The sequence below is a fragment of the Rhea americana genome, unplaced genomic scaffold (assembly GCF_003343005.1).
Source record: "Rhea americana isolate MKP2758 unplaced genomic scaffold, rheAme1 scaffold_37, whole genome shotgun sequence".
Classification (NCBI taxonomy): Eukaryota; Metazoa; Chordata; class Aves; order Rheiformes; family Rheidae; genus Rhea; species Rhea americana.
In genome coordinates, this window is record NW_028186501.1 from 6,526,169 (window position 1) to 6,551,378 (window position 25,210).

A 25,210-nucleotide genomic window follows, 5' to 3' on the forward strand; every position below is an offset into this window, starting at 1 on the left:
CTCTGACAAGGGTGACGATAAATGTCAGAAAAGACGCTACATTAAGGTGGACCTGAAGCTCAAGATATATATCAATAGTGTGGAAAAGTTTACTGTCTCACTTTGTGCTATGTTCTTTGAATTTGGGGATTTTAGTCCCACAGGTGTAGTTGCACAGTGCCTGAGATGCTTTAACCTTTGTAATGCTGAGGGTGTTTTCTGTGCAGCTCTGTAGCTTGTCTTTCACTTGTACCATGCACCTTGAGACTTATGTAGCCATGCTTTTACTGTAGCATGCTCTGTACTCTTATCCTTACCACTTTGCACCAGTGRCTTCTGAAATGTTACTCTGTCTGTTACATGCAGTTTCTCCTAGATATTGATCACCTTCAACATATGAATCAGTCTTTCTTATCCTCTTTTTTCACCCTTTGCTTGGTACCTTTTATATTTTTAAAGAGCTACTTTTTAACTTTAGAGCCTAGTACATAGCATAGCATATAAGTYATTTAAATATCCAATATATATTACTCAGTGATATTCCTGCAGAAAGCTTAACAAGCAATCAKCATGCAAATCCTGCACCTAATCAAGCATGCTCCAGTCAGTGCTAATAGCATATTAGGCAGAAATAACCTGTAGTGAATTTGAGCAGGTCTTGATGAAAAACCACGGTCACTGTGAGGAAAAACGTCCTAGAGACCTCCTGCTTCACTGAGGAGGATGTCCAGAAGGGGACACTCATCTAGAAAACCCTGTTGCTTCTCTCTCTGGCTGGCCACTGGGAAGAGCGTTTCCTTTTTCTCTCTCTTTCTCTCACCTCACTACTTGTTTTATTTTTCCTCCCTCTAAGGTAACTTTGAAATCAATGTATGCCATCAGCTATGGACCCTGCTAAAAAAACTTCTGTGCATGTAGGCCTGTTCCAAATTTCTTTGCACAAAGTCCTTTGTAAAATCATCCTATAAGCAAAATAAGCTATCAATGCGATATTGCTACAGGAGCTGTAGAGCAACCAATCATCCTAGTAATTGCCTCTTTAGGAAGTCAGAGGTAGGAAGTTGTCAATTATTTCGGCACTTTGAGAAAGGAATAGCTGGTGAATATGTTTTAGCCTATTTATCTTCCTGTTATTCTTTTCCTTTGTCCCTTTGATGAAGTACTGTTTGTTAAGTCACTCGATTCAGCATTTGCAAATGCAGCAATCATAGAACACATTTTACCTCATTTTCTGCAAGGGTGCTCAGTATTTGTTACTGAACCCTGCCTGGTAGAAGGACTACACAGGAATTTAATTGTTAAAGTTGCACTTAGAAGAACTCCAAAAGCAATAAAGTCAGAAATCATGTTTAAAGGATCATAAACTCTTAACAGTGGTGAGAGTCATGTATCCTGCCATGAACATTAACTGCATCCTTTATTTCAGATCATTGCTTCTCCACCTTTCGCATTCTGCAGTTCTTCTCAGAAGACAGCTCCATCAAGGAAGGAAAACAGAAAGAGTTGTGCTAGATAACATCCTAGAATATGTTTTATTGTGGTGCAACTCTGAGACACCTGCATTTTCTTTCCCCTTTGATTCTGTTGGGTGAAGTAAATATTGACACTCTGCTTTTCTGCTTGTAGGTACAGTGTCATCATTTAGCCATTCATTGTTTGAATTTGCAGCCTAGAGCAGTGATGAAATAAGTCTTCTCACAGTGAAAGTCAGTTTGTTCTGAGCTTTATTTATTAAGAAATACTGCAACATTGTCTTGCATCAGATCCCTGACTCGTGCTAGTCTTTGTGCCAGTTTGGTGGAATGGAAAGAGGGGAGAGATGCTTTCAGCTCTGAGGATTCCATATGTGGAAGGAAATCCCAAGGGAAATTAGCCTGGCAGTCAAATACATATTGACTATCTCTGCATTGCAATAGATTGCTGCTTTGATTTGTTGTCTCCTAAAAATTTTCCAGTGAGAAATCCGTGCTTAGTGAGTTTAAACACTTTGGCAATCATTATCTGCCTCCAGTTATCTTTGCTGAACCCTGAAGTGGTGGTCCATGGACTCCAAACAACCTGCAAACTTCAGTCTGAAAATAAATGCTCAGTGCATATRAAGATTTATTATTATTTTCAGATGTATTTTATAATCTATCTGCTCATTCAGTGTCCTCATTGAAGGTCGTGTCCTCTGTGTCCAGAACTAGATTCAAAGCCATGATTTTGCAGAGATTTTGCACGACCTTGCAGAGATAAAGATATAGATTATTTGTAACTCACAGTACAAGTTTATGGTCATAGTCCATCAGGTGACTGGTCCATAGAAGAAATGTATTAGGGTTACTGAAATTGGGCAGAGTTTTGCATATAAAAAGTTTGACCATCWGTTCACAGAAGCTCATACTTCGGAACTGATTGGATAGCCTAAGCAGAGCAGGCACCGTATGTAAACTCTGGGCTAGAAGTGGATGATGGCCTGATCACTTTCTTTCTCAAGACAGATGAACTGATAAGAAAGCAGATGCATTTTGGATAGATATAGAGTCTACGCACTGAACTTTTCATCTGATGTTCTGAAGGGATCACAGAGATAATTGCAAAAAGTCATTGAAGTGAATATCAAAAAGATTTTAAAACTGTCAAAAAAAATCAGCACTATCGTCCTTACGCAACTCACTCTGTACTGCTGTCAAGGCTTTATGCGGCCCTTGTTCTAGGTTTCACTGGGCTGTCAGGGCACGAAACAGTCAGGGCAGTGAGAAGTGACGCTGTTCTGGGGCCAGTTAGGTGAAAGGCTGCACTTGTTGCATRGGGTGACTGGAACAGCACAAAGAGCTTGTGTAAGGGACACAGAGGCTGTGAGATTAATGGGGTAGGCAAGAGGAGGAATGGGAAAAAAAGAAAGATGAGAAAATACAACAGGAAGGAAAACATGGAAAAAGGGAAAAGAAGTGCACAGCCAAAGAAGTTTTGTATGAGGAACACATAGAAATGTGGCTTAACAAGCTAACTTGAGTAAGCCAAGRTGGTCTTGCTGAGTTTGCAGGGAGCATGGAAGAAGCAGGGCAAATGAACCAGTCTGRCTCCCAGAGAGCTAGTTTGAGTATCTCCATGCTGTGTCATGCATTGATTTGTTGCTATAAAGGCAAAAAACCTGAGATCCCAATGAAACAATAAAAAAATTAGAAAAGACAATTTTTGTGTTTTTATCCTTTTGTTGACTTTTACATAGGAGTTGGTGACACCAGATGATATTCTCTTAATATGTCTTTTGGAAAGGATTGGGATAGCTGGAGGATGACTTTTACGGTGTCCTACTCGTGCTCCTTGAAAAGCCTATAAAYTTGTTTTTCTGTTTTTTTCATTAGGGTGCAAAAGAGAGAGAGCGAGGGGAGATAAAGCCTTCTGACTCACTGTCATGGTGCTTACACTTTCTATGACCATCCACAGAGCAGGCCAGGTAGATTTTTAAGTGGACTTGTGTTCTCTAGTGCTTATGTCTGTTTAGTGGTAATAYGACTTTGCATGTTCAGAGTATATTGAGTGTGACTGAAGAACAGGAGGTCCCAGAGAGAAAAGGAATAGCATCAACATGCATTTCCAGAAATATTTCCAATTGAGGAAGAGCTTTCAACATTTTGCTATAGTCCTGCTGTGATATGTGTGCCATCTATTACCAGCTGCTACTGTGAGAAGTTTAACAGCTGCTACTATTTTGTATTTGCTAAAGGGGTATGAGGCTGTTCTCTCCCTTGCATTAGAGGGAAAGGCTGAGGAGCTCTGAAGGCGGGCTGAGATGGGAGAATAATAAATTCAAACGCAGTAGGAAACAATTTGAATGACATCCTGCCTGAACTTGAGGAAAAGAGACCTGTTGGAGCTGTGGGTGAGGGAACTTTGTAGCATTTCTTTAATCACAAATCAACTTCTCTATCTTGCAGGTGCTGGTACAAGCTCTTCCTGAAATAAATTTCTACTGCTTGAGAAGGAATTAATTAATCATGTTGAGGAGGAAAATGCGCTTGGCTGTTGCCGTGTTGAACGGATGGGCAATGAAGCATGATATGGGGAATTCCTCATCAGATGACCAGAAAGGGGAGTCAAGCAGAAAGATACCCAATGCACTGAAGTGATGAGCAGTAGTTTCACCACAGGTAAGCAGGAACTACTATCTATAATTTCACTTATGAAGTCTGGATTTTTTTCTCAGGCTTTCAGGGTGAGTTTTGCTCCCCAGAAGAAAATAAAAAAGATCATAATTAGTGCCATGAGGATATCATGGCCCTGCAGAGGAAGGAGGAACTGCAGCATTTTTGAACATTTCATAACCCTTTGAACACCCCAAAAGAACTCCATTTGCCTTTTTCAAGTGGAGGGAAAATGATTTTTTTCACCCCTGAATTTAAAAATCTATGTGTGCATAAGGAAGTTCAGCATGTTGATGTTATTTCTGTCTCTCCCTGGGCCCCTTRGTCTGCAGTCATGCTGAATGTGAATTTTAAATTAAAAATGAAATCCTAGGCTGAAATAAAATCTCTCAACTTTCCTTTCCATCTGGAAAGTAGTTTGGGAATACCGCTTGCCATTTACAAAGCGCCTTAGGYGTCTTAAGCTACTTCACCTCTTGTTCTTATGGCAACAAGAAGCCTGCGAGAAGCTTARCTTGTTAAGAACAGTGCTTCTTGGTGACAGTGATCTCAGTACAGAATTTAAACRTCACTGCTAATATTTACCACTGCTGTTGTCTTATCATTGCTTTCTATTCTCCCACCAGTCAGCAAATACCCAAGTGTTATCTCTTCTTGTATACTTTGATTGAAATTTCTTTCAGAACAGCTATTTATACTGTGCCTGGTAGAATGGTGCCATGATCAAGATGTTGGGCATTAAAACATGAGGTTAACAAATAATAATTAGAGAGCAAGGTTATAGTTTCATACCAGATTTGACAATCTCTTACCACCTTTGGAGCCCTACTGTGTTTCAAAATTGGTTCCAGTAGAACCATTTTATTGCCATCTAAGTCCTTGAGATTCCACGCTGTGCAAGACTTCTTGTGTGTGTAAACATGTTAATTAACCTGGATATTTAGTTACAGATGCATAAAGACTTGTGGATAAATTGTGGTRTGGAATATGAATTGTTAAAGTGTAGTTGTGCAAGAAACCCCCCAACAAAGATTTCTGCTGTTTGGAGTCTATCTGCCAATTTTTTCTTTCTTTTTTTATTCTTTGGGCTATAAAAAGAGAAAAGAAAAATCAAGAAATAACTTGGTTACACAGTACAAGTGCCTCCATATGGAGGAAATACTGGAATCAATCATTTTTAGCCTAGCAGTGATCTGTAAAAGGAAAAMTAGTATTTCCAAGTCAAAACTAGACAAATGAAAAATTTTAAGACACAAACTTGAGATAATAAAGCAAAATATATACTAAGAATATTAGGGCTTTATGGCTGAGTTGAGGCTTAGAGGCTTTTCTGAAGCACGTGTTTTAATCGAGTGTTACTTACTGTGGTTAATAGATGGATGAATTTCTGTTTCACATCGTGTATATCACTGGACCATTAAAAGTCCTCTGACTTTCAAAATTTCTGGGAAGGAATGTAATATTATCATCTTAGAATCACAGCTGAACTTTCTTTATATTTCCATAGCATTCYATTTCTCTAATCAGAAAAATGCCTATGGAAAAATCTAGTTTTTGACACAGCTTTTTCAGATATTCTGTATAGTACTGTTCATTTTTGCTTCCTCTGGTCTCTTACATAGCTCATTACCGTGCACTGCTGGAGCTGGCTAATGACTGGTCATTGAGTTCACATATTTTAATGCTTAAAATGAAGACAACGCTGTATCAAAGGCGCCTGTGACATTATCCTCTGAGATATTCCAACATTCTGAAGGGATCTGGTGACACTTTTTTTCTAGTCATGGGATCCTGGCTGAGAGCTGACTAACTTTGCAAGCCAAGCAAGCAAACAACAAAAAAATAAAACAACAGAAWCTCTCATTGTGCTGCTGTTGCTGGCAAGAATTTCACATTCCGCTGTGAGTCTGGGATTGGCCATGTGGGATTAGCAGGGGCAGGGTGCAAAACGGCCTGGATGCCAGGGAAGCTAAGCACATGACCACATRTACCTTATTTATTAAAGGAAACAGTGGACATTGCAAGTGTCAGTCAGGATGGGGATTGAGAGAGAAAGATTGACCCTGTTCTCARTGTGGCCTTTGGTCAGGATAATCTCATTTGTAATGATTTATAATTAAATGCCCATCTTTCTTATGTTCTCCTCTTAGCAGCAGCTGGCATTAGTGTCTGCTTTCGTTCTTTCTTTCTTCAGATTTTTCAYTGAAATGTGAACAGCTCTAAAATCACTGCCTTACTCCCTCTGTTGCTAATCTYAGGCTTCAATTTAACTTGAATTGCACAGGAAGAAAACTTTGCCTATTTTTATCTCTTCTCCTCTATCCTTACATAGACTGATTCCTGGTTTCTTTTTCTGGCAAGCAGTGAACTCCTCTCCAATCACTATCTTCATCCAGTTGCCCATGCTGTAATATATTCATTTTTTCTCTCTGCTTTGTACAATCTACACTTTAGCAACTAGCTTTTTGCTAGAGCACTAGACCAAACACTCCATGCAGTTTAGCGGGGCTGAAGAAATGCACCTTATATGTAAAACCAAGAATTTATTGTTAGCATAATTAAAGTGCTAGCTCTCCAAACAAATAGTTATAATTAAACCAGGTCCCATACCAACAGTTCTAGTCTAAATTATTCAATTATTGCAGCTTATTCTTAATGATGCTGTAGTTGAAAATGATAAAAGGCAACCTTTCTAGTACCTCCCTTTTTTTGGTATTATGCTTATCCTTCCAATGCTCCTATGAATCCTAAGGCTGAGGGAGGAGTGGTGTCAGTGTATTGCAAGAGTTTAAAGCCCTTCCCTGTGAGTTATGATACTGAAGTTCACAGTTTTCTCCTGTTGTCTTCATGAGAGTAGCTGTTTTAATTGCATTGGCTACAGGCTGTATCTGGTACATTTTCAGCTTTTCATTCTGTCCTGCTCTCGATCCTAACGCATTCTCCCTTAACGCCTTGATCCTGTTCTTGGCCTCTTGGCTGAATGCCCACGTGCCTTGCATCTTAATCTCTTCTTCAGCTGAGCAAGACAAGAACTGACTCTTTTGCTACACTTTGCTATTTTAAACTGTTTTTTTTCAGCATTGGTGAGTTTCCCTTAAATCTCCTACTTTCCATGGGTTCAGCCTCCACCTATCCATCTATTATTCCCACTCATTTTTCCTGCTATGAGTTGGTAAGACAAAGGTTGCAAGGCTTTAAATCCAATGCTTCTATTTCTCCTTATTACAGTCTTGGTCACCATCCCTAGGGGTATTTAGTGACCCCTTGCCCTGCAGGTTGCTTTAATATCTAAAACCTTGTTGCAACCAAATCARGGGAGTGACATGAGGAGTTTTTATTTTCTCTCCTCTGACTTCTGGTGATCCTCAGTGGTCTAGGCTGTTAACAGTGAGCTGCAGCCAKACTAGAGGAGTGAGATCTCCTCAGGTGGTCAAGGATCCTTGAGAGCTTGGGCTGATGAAGCTGAGCTGCAGACGGACTGTGAGAWTAAGGATAAATGGGAATGGGAATGGTGGAGGTAAAACAACCAGCCAGAGGCCAAGAGCATTCCAGAGTAATGCTCTTGGAAAAGCAGAGTGGTCAGGTCTGGTTTTACCTRGTTAAATTCTTTGCAGCAAAGCCTGGCTCTCTGTTAATGCAAATTGTCACAGCTGGATGCAGGATGGGAGCGAGTGTATAATGGCAGCTGGTTTTGCCCTCCAGTCTTTATTACAAAGACCTCATTCTTACTTATGTGAGGCCCATTGAGATCCTGAGTATGGCAAGTGCAGGAGAACTGACCGCTATTGGCAAATAGAAGCTTGTAATGTAGCCTGTAATGTTAGCAGGACAYTAAACCCTTCACTGCTTCAAGTTGGGTGATTCAAGTGGCCTCCAGGATGTCTTATCTTGAGTTGAATCATTACTGAGGGGAAAGAAACAGTCACAGATTTTATACCAGAAGAAACTTTGAGTGTATTCCCAAGGTGCATTATACAACGTTGGAAAACCTGTTAGTAAGGTGTTGACACCTCTTTTAGCCCTGCTGAAATGAGAGGAGCCACATGAGGGCCACAAAGAAGTGCAGAGCTTTTCAAACTCTGGTGTGTTCTAACTGTTGTTAAAAATCCCCTAAAGCAAGTACTCAAAGGTTTAGCTTGCATGGGAAGAAAGTTGGAGTTATTTTTTTCTAATGTGGCATACAGGTTAGTTTTCTTTTCCCTATCTCCCCTGCTGCACTCATGATGAATAATGCATTTGGAAATGTCACTTAAGTACAGCACAATTAGTTTTTGCACAATGGATAATCAGCCTATAGAAATCATTACTGCACCACTTTGAATATAATCATTAAATTAAAAAGATGATGCTAAATATTATTCATTAGTAACTTCATAGTCATTTGTAAGAAGATCAGCAGTCAATGCACAAGGAAAWTTTTGTTTTATTTCTGTTGAGATCAGGAGAGAATTTTTTCCTTCAAGGATGTTAGTGCAAATAYGCATGAGACGCCTTACTTGAGGCCTTAGGTTTGGATAAGGGAAGAAAAATGTCTGATCTAGTATTTTGCAGGTGTACTCTACCTAGAAAGACTTGCTGTAGTGACAGGGTGATGCTCAGAAGGAGGAGGGATGCAGTCTAGTGCTTTTTGGTTTCTATGGTTACATTCAACAGAATTGCTGTAACTAGGTCAGACTTGAAGGCATGAGCAAAATGAAGCAAGGAAATTAGGAATCAATGTTGAGAGTTCAGAAAGAAGATTGYTGCCAGAAAAACAAGCTAACTGCTCTCGCAGCTCCAAGCCTCTAGGCCAGGTGAAAGCTGAATGCAGGGACAGGCACTTTAATGTCYGTTCCTGATTTGCATGGATGAAGTCCTGCACGGATGGGTCTGCCCCTTTAGTGTAGCATAATTCACTCTTCTATCCTTATTCAGCAGCAGCCAAATGCAGCCACGGGAACAAAAGACTGCAGGGGCAGCTGAAGGGGGAGGCGGAACAGATAGAAGAGAGGGAAAGACTTGCTGGGAGGGGTGAAAGAGAAACAAAGCCAAGCAAAAAAAGGTGAGGCATCCTCAGCCCAGAAGTGAGAAAGAGAAACAGATTGTAAAATTGGCCTAAAGGGAAGATGCTCAGGTATGAGCTGAGGAGAATCAGTGACCYTAAGAGGACACTTCTATAGTCATGGATGGCAAAAGTAGAGCAAGCAACAGGAACTGAAGTCTGCCCCAGCRTTTGCCTCTCTTGCGCTGCAGCATCTATGCATCGTTCCTCTATTGCTGGCCTGACTACCTTGGCCTCTTCWGCTTTCTTKCTGCCTGGTTTACTCCCAAATGGGTGAATTATATCGTTTTCCAGGCTGGGCCTTCCTCTGGTGCATGATGCTTACAACCTAATTGCTGTCCTGTTCATCTAGGAAGTAATTTAGGACCGGCTATTTGCTGTTTTGAGCTTTCTCTGTGTCGTCTTCAAACATTGTAAGCACCTCTCACCTCTCTAAGCCATTTTTCTTACCTCCCCCATGCAGAGTTTTGCTTTTGTGCTTGTTGAAYTTCCTCATGTTCTTGTTGGCCTGTTTCTCCAGCTTGCTGAGGACCTCTGAATGAACACCCTTCCCTGCCCTCCAGTGTATCAGCTGCTTCCTCCATTTGATATAGTCAGAAAATCTGATCAAGGTATGTTTTTGTAGTCCTAAGTGAAGAGATTGAATAGCACTAGTGCTAATATTGACCCCTTGAGGAACACTGCTTACACCATGTTTACTGCCTTAGCTTCAAACTACTTTTTGAGCCAGTAAAACACAACAAATCAAAAGGACTGAGTCCATAGTGTGTCACCAGATCGGTTTCTTCCTGCGGGGTGGGGGTCGTGGTTGCAGAGTCAGTAAGTTACAGCCTACCATTATCGTGGAAGGTGCGAGGTGGGCAGCGGGGGGCTCCGGCTTTCTTTGTCCTGTGGGGCTTTCGGAGTGCAACCTCGAGGCTGCAGCTGATACTGGCTCCGCTTGTGAGAACCCCAGGGCGGCTGAAGAGGAGYGAGGGGGGCTGCAGAGCGCCCGCAGGCAGCGGAGCGGCGGCCGGCCCGGGAGCACGCCCGCAGCGAGGGGCGGGCGCCGGGCGAGGTGGGGCCTGCGGGAGCGGGGAGCTAGCGAGAGGCGGGCTAGCGGAACGGCGTCCCGAGGAGGGCGGCGGCGGCGCGGAGCCGGCAGCAGCAGCCGGCCATGGAGGAGCCGGCGCCGCGGCGCTTCACCTGGGCGGAGGTCGGGCTGCGCACGGGCCGGGGGCCGCCGCCGCAGGAGCGCTGGCTGGTGATCGACAGGAAGGTGTACGACATCAGCCGCTTCTGCCGGCGGCACCCGGGCGGCGCCCGCGTCATCAGCCACTACGCCGGGCAGGACGCCACGGTGAGGGGTGACGGGGGGAGGGGGCGGTGGTGGTGCTGGTGGGAAAGTTTAGGAAGATACCTCAGGGTATGAAAACGGAGGAGGGGCAAGATAAATTTGGAGACAAAGTGGTGGTTAATGAACAAAGAGCAGACGTACCCAGCTACAGCGGTCTTAGTTCACGTATGCAAAGGTATCTACTGAATGCAAGTTAATTCTGAGCCTGTGTCCTGGCTGATTGCTTTCAGGACATTATTTATTTACTTATTTTTAAGGTAACTAAACTAACTAAAATGTGTTCAGATGCAGTGTCCATTATGGCTTGTAAATCTCGGGAAAAGCAATCATCTTTGCGCACATGTGGTGAATCAGAACACTCACATCTGGCACATGCATGGTTTGAACTGGTCTGGCCAGATCTGAACACTGTTATCTAAGGTGTACATGATTACGCCAGTATGCCCACAGATAGAATTGCTGTTGGCAAGTACGTGAGCACCATTGTCTTCGTCTAACTTTAAAAATCCTGCAGAATGTTTCTGAAAGATGATACTAGTATGAAATATTACTAAAGCAGTRTTTTGATCTTTTTAAACAAATCAGTCCTGTCTGCAAATGCTTCAGTAAAGTAAACTTAAGTAAACTTAGGTAAACATCATTGGAATCACAAGCAGGAGCATAGAGTGATGTTGTTTGTTTCTTCCTTTGGCTGCTTGGGTTTTTCACAATAGCAAATGCTTGCATTTTTTTTTTCTGAATTCAGTACTTGGATTAAAAGAGTGTGGGATTTGAAACTGCAGGGTGTTTTGAGAGACTACACATCARTTTAATGTAATCCCTTTTAATGCTAGTTGCTGGCCAGAAAGAAGACGTTGGGACCTGGTGCTTTACTTTAGCTTGTAATATGCATATAGCGGAACGCTCAAGATAGTATGTGTATGTGCACATCCTTTGCAAGGTCCTGGGAAACACACATGTTCTGTAAGCCCTGTCACCACTGTTTGATCAGAAGTGGGTTGGTCGTAGGGGCTGTGCTAGTACGTAGGGATGAATGTTAGCAGTTCAATGGTCAGATTGCAACCAGCTGCATTCTTCAGGCATTAGCATCTGCATCACTGTTTGGGGTAGAATTGAGCAGAGACAGGTAAATTCCAGCATTTTACATAGATTTGTCCAGGAAATGAAAAGAACTAAGCTCCTCTTTTTTTAAAAAAAAACACTAAAAAATAAAAAAAGGTAGAAAGATTGTATTTTCTAGAAGGTGCAGCAGGAGGAAGTCCCACAACCTCCCGTCGAGATTGTGCTGCCAGATTTTACAGCTACTATTGTAACGATTGGTCCAAATCTGTGGTACCATCTGCYGAAGCTCTGCCCATATACTCCTTCCGCTTTCCCATGTACTCCTCCTGCTTTTTTTTCTCCTCTCTTCCAATGAGAAAAAGCAAAATGTAAATCCCCGTCTTCCCTTCCTTTTCGTATTCAGACAACTCTGAGCCGAGATCATGCTAGATCTGCYGAAGTTTGAAGGCGACTGAGCCACAGCTAACTGGATCAACTCTTTTTTCTTTCTTCTTCTTCTTCTTTTTTTTTTTTTTAACTGAGTCAAGAGATGCCGCTGCATCACTTCAGTAAGCTTCAAACAGCTAGGTGCCATTCAACCCTGCAATGACTGGCTTGTCTTTACAAGCTTTTCGAATGAACTGTCCCTTTAAAAGAGTTCTTGTCAAGAAACATTTTTTTTTTTTTTTTTAAAAAAAAAGAAAAGCCCTGGGTGCTTAGGGAAGCTGAACTCAGTAGTGAGATAAAATCTAAATACAATGATAATAATTACTGCTGGTTATATATATATATTATATATGTGTATGTATATGTGTGTATATATGTATGTATGCATGTATGTAGCTTGTCTGCCATGGGGAYTGGCATTTCATTTAGATGGTAAAAGGAACTGATTTCACTAACTGGGAGCTTTTGAACAGTAAAGAGGAAACGTGGCATAATTATGGGAGTCTTCAGGACCATGCAGTAGAAGCAGACAGCRGACAGGAGGCAGCTAGCAAGAACCCCGAACTAAGCTGGGAAGAGGTTGAGGCTGACAAAGAAACACCTTTTCAACAACCTGGAGCTCCTGAGAGGCTGACGTGGGTGAACTCCTGCTAACTGTTTCCTTCTCACCCTGTTATTGGCCCCATTTTGCTAGCTGATTCAGTTTTTGTGCTATGATTTTGTCCTTCTCCTTAGTCTGACTTTCATTGCGGGGTACAGGGCTGAGAACAGATAGGAAGAAAGTTTAAGAGGAAACAGACACAGAAGAAAACAAAGTTGAGATGAWCTATCTTGGGGAAATCAAAAATTTCAGATTCAGAGGAGAGGAGCAAGCCCATGTTTCTTGGTGACCTAGCTAGACCTAGCATCCAGCTAGAAAATGACAAAGAGAAATTGGCTTCAAATAGTCTTTCATGGTGTGAAGAAGGCAGTAAGATCTGTGGCAAAAAAATAAGTTTGTCCAGCTACACTAGTTGGACTGCTTCCTGCTGAGTCCAGGATATCATGAGATATCTTTCCTTTGATGCCACCCTAAAGTGTTGTTTTTCCTCATGCTGATCCTACATCTGTCTTTCAGGATCCTTTCATAGCATTTCATCTTGACAAGGCACTGGTCAGAAAGTATATGAGTCCACTGTTGATTGGGGAACTAGCACCAGATCAACCCAGCTTTGAACCCAGCAAGAATGTAAGTGCCTTTAAAAACTTAGTATTTGGATTGAAACTCTGCTACTTACTTCCCTTACTGGCAGCCAAAATTTCCTGCACATAATGTGATAGATGTCATGGAATCACCTTGTCAGTCTGAAGCTTTCCCTTGACTTCATGCCATTACTAGTTTGGGTTTTTAGGGTCTCTTAGCCACCTTCTGTTTTACAGCTCTCCCCATTTAATATGGAACCAGGGCACAGTAGAGGGTGTATCCAGCATCACAAACATGCAAGAGTAAATCAGACTGGCTAAGGATTTTTCTTCCAACAGCAGCATCCACCACCTGTGGGTGGGAGTCAGATGTAGCCAGCTAAAGAAACTGTCAGTTACTTACTTTGGAATCATAATATAGCTACCACGAATTTGCCTCTAAATGACTCTGTTTTTCCCTCTTGCCACAGTAACTCCTTTAAAGGGTAAACTGAGCTTCTTTGGGGCTTCTGGGGCATTTTCAGACCAGCAAATATGCAGCTTTGGGTCTCCCCACAGAAAAGACTGGTAGAAGACTTCCGGGAACTCCGTGCAACTGTTGAGAAGATGGGGCTTCTCAACCCCAACTGCATGTTTTTCATCCTGCATCTCTGTCAYATCCTGCTGCTGGATGTTGCAGCCTGGCTCACCATCTGGTATTTCGGATCATCCATAGTGCCTTTCCTCTTCTCTGCATTACTTCTAGGCATCGTCCAGGTGAGCAGCTARGTAGTGAAAAGTGGTAAAAAGAAGCCCCAGAAATGCCCAAAGCCATTCCTTTTGAGATTTAGGTTTGTATTGCCATAAACATGAAGGAAGTATTGATCCTTTTGGGCTCCCCATGATTGTGCTCCTCCCCAGAGTTCCACCAAAGGGGCAAAATTACTGTGCTTTCTAGCAGAGCRGGCTCAAAACTGGTTGTTGCTTTCCGTCTCCCTCCTTACTCTCAGCCTTTTCTACATACTGGAAACCATGCTGTGCTCCCCAGATCTCCAAGGCACTGTGTTCCCATGGGAACATACAGTGACTTAGAGGGCACAGCAGCTCTGAAAGCCCCAGCTTTTTCTCCTGTGATCCCCYTGGAATTACAAGTACTCTGAGGATGCAAGCTGCTCCTTAAAGGATACTTTGTTGCAGATTTCAGCTCAATTTGCAAGAGAATAAAAGCTCTGTTTCTTAGTGCCCTGACCTTATTTTTTTTTTTTTTTTTGAGATTTTTTTCCCTTCCTCATGAAAATGACTAATGGGCATTAGACTGAGCTAGACTTCATTTGTATAACTTGGATGTTTTTTGAATCAGGTATTAGTAGTAAAAATAATACTCTGCAACTGCAGAATGTTGCTAGTTGGGGCTATGTTGTGAGGAGAATGGGAATGGTGACTGTAGAGTGGGAAGGGTGAATGTAGAGAGGAGGGACACCTTTTCAGATGCAAAGATGCCTGACTCTTCTTTTTCTTCCCAGTAGTTTTTTTCTTTTCTTTTTTTTTCTTTCTTTTTTTCCCTCCTTTTAGGCCCAGGCTGGCTGGCTTCAGCATGATTTTGGACATCTTTCCGTATTTAGCAAGTCCAAATGGAACCACTGGGTTCACAAATTTGTGATTGGCCATCTCAAGGTGAGCATTAAGCATTGAGARGGGCTGCTAGAGACCAGCATGGGAGACTTTGCAGTCCAAAATGGTCTCAGCAGAAGAAGGAAGGGAAAGCAATGGAGTTGTGGGGAGGGAGGACTAAAGGCATGATACTTGACTTCTTCTGGTCACTCTTCTGGTTCTCATCTATTCTTGCAGGGAGCACCAGCCAGCTGGTGGAATCACCTCCACTTCCAACACCATGCTAAACCCAACTGCTTCCGAAAGGACCCTGACGTTAACATGCACCCTTTATTTTTTGCCTTGGGAAAAACACTTTCTGTAGAGGTGAGTCCTAGTGAAGTTTGGGGAGATTTCAGCATGAGGGTTAATATTTAGAAAGCTTCAGAAAACTGGGAGACTAATGACCAGGTGGTTTTGTCAGTGAGCTGTCTCAGTATTTCAGTAATTTTGAGAAAGTGCTGCTTGGCATTAATGAGCTTTGCAAAAAAAGAAAAGCAAGATCCTAATACATCCCTAGCTTCCATATGCTTAATGTTGCAGCAGTTTTTTATGTTTTCTTGCCCCGATAAGATCTTGCTACGGATTGAAGTTTTCCAAATTTACCCTGAAGATTAAAAAACAACCCTCAAAACCTGTTTCTGTAAAGCTAGAAGTACATCTAGAGAATGGCTTTTATAATATAATAAACACTGCTTGAGCTGACCTGCTGTTTTATATAATGCTATTTTACTTTCCACTAGCCCCTAATATTCCTTAGTAACATTTCTGAGATTTTTATATTCTTAATTTTTAAATAAAAGTTATTTGTGTTATGTTATAAAATAAGAATGAAAGATTTGTTACAATTACATGTTCACATACCTCTGATGAGAGGTTTGCAATTAGATATGACTGCAAGTTGTTCTCTTTAACTTTGAGATCAATTTGACTAACTGTAGTTCCAGGAAGTGAAGCAGTGGATAACAAGCAAGAGCTATATGTAACTCTTACTTACTGATCAAAACAAGCTATTTCAGTGGTAGCAGTCTCTTGGACCAGGTCCCATCTGSAGTCCAACTCTATTTCTGGTATAATTCCTCTGAAATCAATTGATGGCTTTAGCACATGCTGGTTCTTTCAAAAAAAATAAAAAAAAAAATCATGTTGCCACCTGGCTTAAATGCTGTGATCTGCATTGAAATGAAAGATCTGAAAGCATGGTGTGCAACATGTTTTAACTCTTGGTTTTGCATTGTGTGGATAAATACTTCAGGCATGTGCTTAACTTTAGATGAATCCTCACACACCTTAAGTTAAACACATTAAAGCTAACACAATGGCATTCATASTTGACAGTAGAGAGCTGTAAAAATGCTTCCAGAATCAAAATCTAGCCCTCTTGTTTTCATGATGGTCCTTTTTTCCTGTCCATATCCATTCCTTCCTGCCCTTTCCCTCACATCCATTCTCATATTCCTGTGGCTGCTGACCCTAATTGAAAATGATTTTTTTTTTTTTTGAAGGGTTAGTTTTAAGTCAGTCTTAGCTTATCCTGTGGCCACATGATTGCTAAAAGCAGCACAAAGAAAGGGGCAGGATCATGTGGCTTGTGGTTACAATTCCCACAAACATTAAGAGGAGGAGTGCTATTTGGAATTCACTCAGCCAGGTTCAGGGATGGGATGGAGTTCTTCAAGGAAGGCAGCAACATGGTCTCTTAAGCTTATGCAGTGAGGACTGAAAAATCAGTGGTCTCAGAGACAGGGTAATCTGTTCACCTCTGTTCCTGTGAATAGAGTTTAATGTCTAGGTGTTCATCTGTCTGCTTTGGAGACTAATTGTGAGTAGATGGAAGTTCTAGACATAGTCTTTATTAATAGTATAGKTTTTTTTTTGGTTCTGTAGCTTTAAGCTGGCACCAAACTGTTCCCAGTACCTTCTTGATTATTTTTATTGTTACTTGTAAAACAAGGTCAAAAATTGTCTTGCTCATTTTAATGGGATATTTTCAGATTTTGAAATTGGCTATTGGTRTTTGCTTGAAAATCTTCCTTTCTGGAAGTCTTCAGTTTGAATTCGTTATGGTAACCCAACTATTTTTGCTGCATGTACAGACAATATCTCTGGAAACAGACCTAGCTTTGTGAAAAGTGTATCTAAGACACCTTCAATCCTGCACTCTCTTCCTCTGATTTATTTCAGAGCTGCTCTACTGACTAGTCATGAGAACAAAATTAAGCTAAAATTTCAGCCTCCTACTTCTGTCTGCCTAACAGATAAGGATCCTTTTGTTAAAAGAGCTAACAAAGAACTTATGCTTAGTGCTGTTATGCAGGTAAAGGTAGAAAGAACTTGCTTTATTAGAGTAACCTATGGGGTAAAATAGCTTTGATAAGATTTGAATTAATTTTGTAGTCTAAATGTTTCAATACAAAAGGGTGACTAAAAATGAAAAAGCTACTCTTGGAATTACAATTTTGACAGGTGGCATAAAATGAATGAGTACATGTAAATGTGGCTTAACAGCCTTATGTTAAGCTAAAGAGTAAAAAGAAAAAAGAAAAATCAGCACTTTAAAAGTAATGGCAGAACAAAGCAGACAAGCTAGGGAAGGGAATCAGAAAGAAGAGGARAATGAAGAAGGATGAGGAAGAAAGAGAAGTTGCAGGTGACTTTTTTTTTTTGCTTGACTCTTGGCTTCTCTCTTGGTGGCAAGAGGACAGACCTCTGTGCAGAACCCTTGATCCATAAAAATGAGGTCTAGCTAGTGCCAACTATAGACTGGCTGTAAAAAGCTTTTGTAGAGTGTGACAAAACTTTCCTGTCACACAAACTCCAGTATCATGGTTTGGGTGGGCTGCATGCCTTTGGTCAGAACCCTAGTAAGGTGCTGATGTTCATAGTCTACTGACTGGCATACATTAATCCCAATAGCACAGAGGAAATTGGTCATGCAAGTGAATGATTTCATGTTGGCCTTTTATACATCTAGCAGATATCACTGTGTGTCCTCTGGTATTTGTGGCTTTTACCAGCTSTTTAGCTTCATAGTAGCATTGGCTTAGTAGTAATAAATGATATACCATGGCAATGAGGCTTTTGTGCCTTCAGTAGGAGAAAAGCTTCCAGTGTACTTTGCTATTCTTTGTGGTACAGGGGACTGCCCAGTGTTTTGTGCATCCAAGGCAGAGTAAGGAGGCCCTCTTTAGGAAAATTATCATAAAAGTTACTGAGAGAAGTTCCAGGGGATGATGAAGCCAATGGCATGATGGATGTGGGCATGATTTGCTAGGACATATCTTTCAAAGGTTAGGAGATGTTCAAGTATGCATGTCTTTGACAGARTAGGTAGGAGTGAATGTGGGGGTCTTTTAGCTCTCTGGCCTGAGTAACTTGCTTATTTTAACAGCTTGGTGTAAAGAAGAAGAAATTCATGCCTTACAACCACCAGCACAAGTACTTCTTCATCAGTGAGTAACCTTACCTTTATGTCGTTAATGAACAGCATTTACTCGACTCCTTCTCCAGTTCATTTCACTTTGATTAATGTCTCTGCAATGTCTTTTTCCACTCTAGTTGGTCCCCCAGCTCTGGTGCCTCTTTACTTCCAGTGGTATATATTCTACTTTGTGATACAGAGGAAACAGTGGGTGGTAAGTGAGCCCCCTTTTGTCAGTGGTGACTTTTCACAAGTTTATGGATATGTGTCCATGCAGGGAATGGAGCATTATTGGGAGAAACTTGGAGATTTRTAGCTGGTCACCCCTTCCCTTTCTGGTAAGGAGGTAGGTATATAATTTAGGAAATATTTGCTATGGGAGAGAGGATACCTTTCACTCAGCACTTCCCCTCTGAAAAAGATATGTTTATGATTGGTAACAAAAGCTGTTCTCCGATGTTCTGCCTCCGTCAAGGGGTGGTGAGTGTATGTGAGTGTCTGGAAGTTTTCCTTCTTTAACAGGGTTGRTTTTGATGCAGAATTTTTATTTCAGATAACACCAGAGTCTGGTTTAAGGTAGAAGGGGCACTCTGGCCATTTGTTTTTGTTTTCTACAAACAATAAGAGAAAAYGTCATGGTCATGGGAAAATGGGGAAGATAGAAACCAGGGGGRTTTGGAGCAGGATTCAATGCACCTCCATCTTGGAAAATGATTTAWTAAAAGTCAAGTAGCTTTCTTTCTGAATTGGTGGAATTATAAGGTTTCATTTTTCATAGTCTTTCACCCCTACATTAAGTGGTCTCACCTGCAGATTCTTACCATGCAATTCCTTGCAAAAGCCTGCTCTCTCCCATAGCAAAGGTCTTATCCTATCTACCTGCCATGAGAGAGCTCTCTTTCATTGCCCTTTTATACTCTTGGGCCTCTTTTGGTAGCCTAGAACCAAYCTCTAAGGCAGTTAAGTGTGAAGTGGAGCAAGGGGAAATGTAGTGGACTTCCAGAGTTGTTAGGAAGAGAGTTTGCTTGGGGAAAATACAGAATCTTGAGGAACAATGTGGTTTCTAGAGACTTCAGGAGGAATGCACAGAAGAGAAATCTCTTCTCTGAGATGTGAGGGGATTGGAGASCAGGCACTTAAGCTATTCTACTCTTGTCTAAGAATAGGCATAGCCTGAAGAAAATGATCATTAAGAAAATAAGAGACCACGAGAAATATAAAGAAGAGCAAAGAGGATGAGATGGAGATAAATTGGAGCACTTTATCCCTTTCACTAGCTAGGTTTCTGCTTTCTGCGCTAGTTTCCTTTTCCTTAGAATTGGACAAAATGCAGTGCTTCAGAGTATCTCCTGTCTAGTGTTTGACCTAAGTTGGGCTCATAAGACACAGGATAACTCAAGTGCACCGGCATGGCTGGGGAGTGACTGTGTGTCAAATTGCACGTGATGGGGCTGGGGAGGAAAATCTAGCAATAAACGATATTATGGGAGATTTTAAAGGGAGTCCACATAGAGAGAATGGTAAATTTGTGAGTCACTAATTCTTCTTGATCAAGTCTCATCTGTTCCCTATGTTATAGGACCTGGCCTGGATGCTGACCTTCTACATCCGATTCTTTCTCACYTACTTGCCCTTACTTGAGGTGAAAGGTATCCTGGGGCTTTTTCTATTAGTCAGGTATCATTCAAATTGTAATTCCTCCAGTTCCTCTACCTATTTCTTATTGGTCCTTCCTGTCAACTCTTCTGCAGCCTCCTAGTTATCCTTCCCATCTGCTCCCTATTCTTCTGTCTCATTATGGCTTTTGGCAAGACAGAGGTTGTTCTCTGTCAGGCTTGTGTCTTTAGAAGGTAAAACGTGTCTGTGTAGAATGTAGACTGTCTGTGTAAGTCTGATATGCTGGTCAAATGTTTGAGATTCCTGGTGTTCATTGTATCAAATGACAACTAGCTTGGATAAGTATTTTGTACTGACTTGTTAGGGCAAAGGTATAAGGTCAGTGATGGTTTTGTGTGTGTTTGTATGCACAGGTTCATAGAGAGTAACTGGTTTGTCTGGGTTACACAAATGAATCACATCCCGATGCACATCGATTATGATAAGAATGTGGACTGGTTCTCTACCCAGGTGAGACCCTCCTCTTTTGAAAGAGCARTGACTGAGTAGGGGGAGTTGTAGATCAGGATACATAATGTCCAAGACAACTGATCACAGAAATGATGGGAACTGAGAGAGGAAAGCATAAGCAGCTTTTCCTCACTCTGTGAAATGATTGATTAGTTCAGAGAAGACAGATGCAGGAGTGGGATGGAAGCTTCAAATGCTGAACAAAAGTGCCTCAATGAAAAGAACTGGAGGTGCTGCAATGGTCTTCAGATAGAGATCTTCCCATACATGAAGGATGCATCTGTCCCATGCTCTCTTCCTCGCTTTCTCTCATTTTGCTTCTGAAGACACTGTTCAGCTTTTTAAGTGAGAAGTGTGAAGGGATCTGCACAGAGGAAAGACTTGCATGGTTGTTATGACTTATCTTACTGGGAAAGTCAGATATGTTCTCCTAAACTGTATCCCAAATTATCATGTTTTGCAGCATGACCTTGTATTGCCTGGTTCTATAACTCTTGGAGTTGCTGTATTCAGCCAGAAGGCTTGTGATGATAAAAAACTGGTGCTTGTTTACCATCATGTCCAACAAGTGCAAGGGAAGGGGTRTTCATAGAACAACGCCTAAGTGTTATCTGTTTTCTCCCTCAGCTCCAGGCAACCTGTAATGTTCATCACTCCTTATTCAATGATTGGTTTAGTGGACACCTGAACTTCCAAATCGAACACCAGTGAGTTGAAGCATGGGATGGGGAAGCAAGAGGAATTTCAAGAAGTGCTAGTTACTCTAGGCCTAATGAGCCTACAAGGTCCCCATCTCTCTATCAGCTAATACAAGAACAAAGGGAAATGTGGGTAAACTGTGTGCTCTTTGTTTGGGAATGGAGTGGGAACCCCAAGCGATGGTGCAGAAACTTTCTGGAGCACCGGTGAGCACCAACACCACTTCAGATGCGAATAGCATAGCATGAGAATGATCGAGAATTACACACCCTCCTGGTTAGTACCAGTGTTGAGTGAAGTGAGGTGGAAGGGACCACTACACAGCACTGATGGCTGTAGTCACCAGGGGAGATTGGACACACTTCTAGGTTTTAGGCACAGGAGGAGGGACACGAATTCTGTGGGGTGATAACTGATGCCATTGACACCACCTTACTCTTTTTCCACAGCCTTTTTCCCACAATGCCTCGACACAACTACTGGAAGGTGGCCCCCCTGGTGAAGTCGCTGTGTGCCAAACATGGCATTGAGTACCAGTGCAAGCCATTACTCACTGCCTTTGCAGACATTGTGCAGTATGTATCAACCCACAGCGTTCCCTACCTAGGTGCAGCGCTGTGCAGTAGTACRTAGTGAACAAGCACTGGACATTGGAAAGGGAGAGGCAGCCAGCTTGATTCACAGATGAATTCTGTGAATGGCTATAGATAGCACAGATGGCTATGGAAAGGGACTGGGAAACTGTTCAGCCACAGTACTGGTTTCAGTAACAGCAGGAAGAAGGTATCAGCAGTAATGATCTAATGGGGAGCTCCTTTTCATCAGCTCTGCTTTCTGGCCATTGGATATTAGGTCAGATGTCTTTTTCCCTCGAGCTTWCTCACAGAGAGAGGTGTTTCCATAGCGAAAAGCCTCAACTTTCAGTTGTTCTTTCTTTTTTTCCTTTCTTTTCTCCCCACTTTCATTTTTTTCCCCCTTGAAAAGTCATGTGGTCCTGCTTGTTTCCTTTAGCCCTCCAGTCTGTTTAGTGTAGGCCCAGGGGTTTGTTCCTCCTTCGTCTTTCCAAGGAGCTACAGCCTAAATCACCTGGTGTCTGAGGGTCTCCTTAGCTCAATCCAGAGATGGCAGTTCTCCCCATGGGGCTGTATTYGCTAGAATTTAATGTCCCACTTACCCCCAATATCTCATTATCTTGTTTGTAAGGAAATGTGCTTTTCTTTTTATGTCCTGGCAGCTCTCTGAAAGATTCGGGGGAACTCTGGCTTGACGCTTATCTACATAAATAAAAATCAGTGGATCCTTGCAGAGGAATTCCCCACCCTTGTTGCCTCCTGTGGTCATCACCATGAAGATACCTCACAGAGGAGAGAGCTGGCTAAGCCAGAGGTGGGGATATGCCCCAGCTTAATTCTAGTGATGAATGTAATTAATTCGATTTATTTTATTTTTTTAAGATGTGTTCTTAATTCTTCTCATGCTTCTTTCATTCCTCTTCTCYGGTGATGAGTTGCATGGAAAAGTAGAATGGAGGAGGCTCCACCAAGCTGGAAGTGGCTTTGGGACAGGGAACAGATACCTTTGTCTGCTGATATTTTATTTACTAAGTAGATTAGAGATTTTTCTCCTATATATCATAGGTTTTGTGATATGGCTATCATTATGAATGAACTAAGAAAGCTGAGACTGTGAGATTGGAGAACACAGGAGTTTTTGAGATGAAAAGGCAATAAGAAGAAATCGTGTAGGTGCTACATTTTCAAATATCTATATGTGATTAACAATGGCAATAGACGTGCCCAATGTGAGAGGGAGGGGGGAAATATGAGAGCCTAAATGTATGTATATGGGTGACGGGGAGGAGATGCAGGCAATAATTCTGTAGAAATAAGTGTGAGAAAGAGAGACCAAAGTGGAAGAAATCCTAGCTGAGGTAGGGAACTAGGAAAATTCCCTTCCCTGGGGAAGTGGATGTGACAGTTTGGCATGCCATGCTCTGTGGGAATGCCAATACCTTGTGCATCTCTTTTACAGTGAAGGCCTCTGGGCTACTTGCAGATTTATAATTTCCCTTGGAATCTCTGCAAGCAGTTTTCACAGCACCATACTTCTGAGAGCTATTGAACCAATTACTGGTAGTCAGAAGAGACAGACATGGAAAGTCCATACTTTGGATCTTTATATGGGTTACTGAGGAAGCAAAAGGGTAATCAGTCTGTGGCTACCTGAAGCTTATTTTTTTTGAACCTCTGTACTAATGAATGGTTTGTTAAGTGGAGAGGACTTAGGACTTTTGGCCCATGGAGCATGAGGTGTTTCTATCTGAGCTGAGAACAAATTCAATTTTGTTGTGGAAGTGTTAGTGTTTTGGGTACTGTTTAAATGAATTTAATCTTTCAACCAGCAGAAGTCAGCGGGCTGCGCTCCCGTAAGCACACAGCCAGTGCATTGTTGGTCATTATCTGTTGGATGATGTGCCTTCAAAACACACTCCAAGAGGGCATGTATTGTGTCATCTATTGGGGTTAGMCTTACTCCATTTCCTCATGTCTTATTGTTTGCTACACCAATGTTACAGATGCCAAACTGGACACTTTGTATAGCACTGATGAAGATGGCTCCATCACCTTTTTATCTTTAAGCCTTTAGCCTTTTTAACTGTATTCTGAGACCAGTCCCATTTTCTACTGTCTGATGTAGATGAACAAGGTGGTTTTCCATCTATTTTATGCTCTTTTCTGTCCTTGTCACTAACTGTGTTCAGTCGATTTGCCTGACACGATGTGCCTGATTCCAAGACTGAAGAAACAGGTAGCTTAGTTCTCAGAAGGGATGGGTTGATTTTCAGGAAGATAYGGTGCTTTCCTTCTTTGGTCAATGTCCCCAAGGAGACTGGCTTGTGAGGGAATGGAAGAACTTCTTTCCAGGCCAAGACTGTTGTTAAGTACAGAATGAATTTTTAATGAAAATAAAATTATTATTAAATCATGGGTACCTGTTCATAAAGACCATAAAGGAAATCGGTTTCAGTTACTCTTTTGGCTCCTGTTTCTTATTCTGTTTCCTTTCTCTCTTATCACTAGAACTGCTGATGGAGGAAAGTCTAATAATAAAATTCCTTACCTTACCAATTATTGTTGTCATCAGGGTAAAAACCATCTTTGCAAGAGTCAGCACTCTCTAAAATGTAGAACAAATGCCTGTCCACATCTCTAGGAGGAGAACTGTCATAAAACTCAGCATTTCTGTTCCAAAAGAAGAAAAACAATTAATCAGCTTTGTCTTTTTTGACTGAAGTGTGAAGCATGCAGTATATGAGCAAACCAAATGGTATGAAAATAAAACTGTGCACACATTCTTCCTCGATGATGATGATGAGAGGAAAAAATAAACTACCTCTGACTTCTGGAAGTTGCATTACTTTGTGTGGCAAGGTGCACATGCTTTATGAAAGATCTCTTGCTGAGCACTGTCAAAAACCTTTCTCTGATCTTCGTGTGTTGATCCTAAGCCACAAAGGGACAAAAGTCTTGTTGTGCTAGTGAGGACAGCTAATGTTGCTAATGTTTAACATCTCAATTTCATACGGAGAAAACTRGACAAGAGAGGAGCTGCCTAAGCTAGGCAAGAGAAAACACTGAAGACAAGATTTCAAAACTCCTYTAGAGGGATTAAGGTATTAAGGGTTTTGCTATTGGTAGCCGTCTCCCTAACTCAAGGTTCACAAGTCTGAATTTTGTCTATTGGCACAGAGACTGTCCTTTGTGGCAAGGGGAGCTGGAAYGCATCCATCTCGTGTTTGTGCCATAATTGCCAGGTTTGTGAGTAGGGTTGACTCCTGCTCCTCTTCTGTGGCCCAGTGAATCTACGATTCCAATGTGCATGCAGAGCCGTTTCAACAAGCAAGAAAGGTGCACTCCTTGGGAGGTCAGGGCGAGTTTTCAGGCATCTCTGATGAAAGAGAGAACTGAGCTTAGGTTTTTCTATCACTGGATACTGAGTGCTCTAGTCACAGAGATACTTTATAAAAAAGTGAAGGAACTTCAACGTGTGTCGAGGAAGGCTGCTAGACTCATGCTTACCAGATGTATTGGCACAAGTCGGGTAAGTAGAAAAAAACTTTGTAGGTCAGGTGGGCTGCAAGTATTCAATAATGTTGAAGTGCTTGATGTTGCCCAGTG

General features: G+C 41.8%; 2 protein-coding genes across 3 annotated transcripts in view; both read left to right on the top strand.

The window, feature by feature from the left end:
* The window catches only part of RAB3IL1 (RAB3A interacting protein like 1), a 69,476-nt gene extending 63,655 nt beyond the window's left edge, over window positions 1-5,821 (top strand). For both annotated transcript variants that reach the window (XR_014896801.1, XM_085312897.1), the window contains exon 11: window positions 3,903-5,821. Coding sequence is in view for 1 of the 2 variants with exons in the window: in XM_085312897.1 (XP_085169023.1) it covers window positions 3,903-3,925 (23 nt within the window). In the remaining variant the exon portion in view is untranslated. The remainder of the gene's footprint in view (window positions 1-3,902) is intronic.
* A 4,432-nt stretch (window positions 5,822-10,253) lies between these two features.
* LOC146591577 (acyl-CoA (8-3)-desaturase-like) lies at window positions 10,254-24,161 on the top strand. Its single transcript, XM_085312906.1, has 12 exons — window positions 10,254-10,489; window positions 13,092-13,202; window positions 13,715-13,912; window positions 14,708-14,809; window positions 14,984-15,112; window positions 18,177-18,237; window positions 18,344-18,420; window positions 19,786-19,883; window positions 20,237-20,333; window positions 20,961-21,040; window positions 21,482-21,607; window positions 22,267-24,161. The coding sequence occupies exons 1-12, from the start codon at window positions 10,307-10,309 to the stop codon at window positions 22,316-22,318; spliced, it is 1,314 nt and encodes a 437-aa protein (XP_085169032.1). The 5' UTR covers window positions 10,254-10,306; the 3' UTR covers window positions 22,319-24,161.
* The last annotated feature ends 1,049 nt before the right edge of the window (window positions 24,162-25,210 follow it).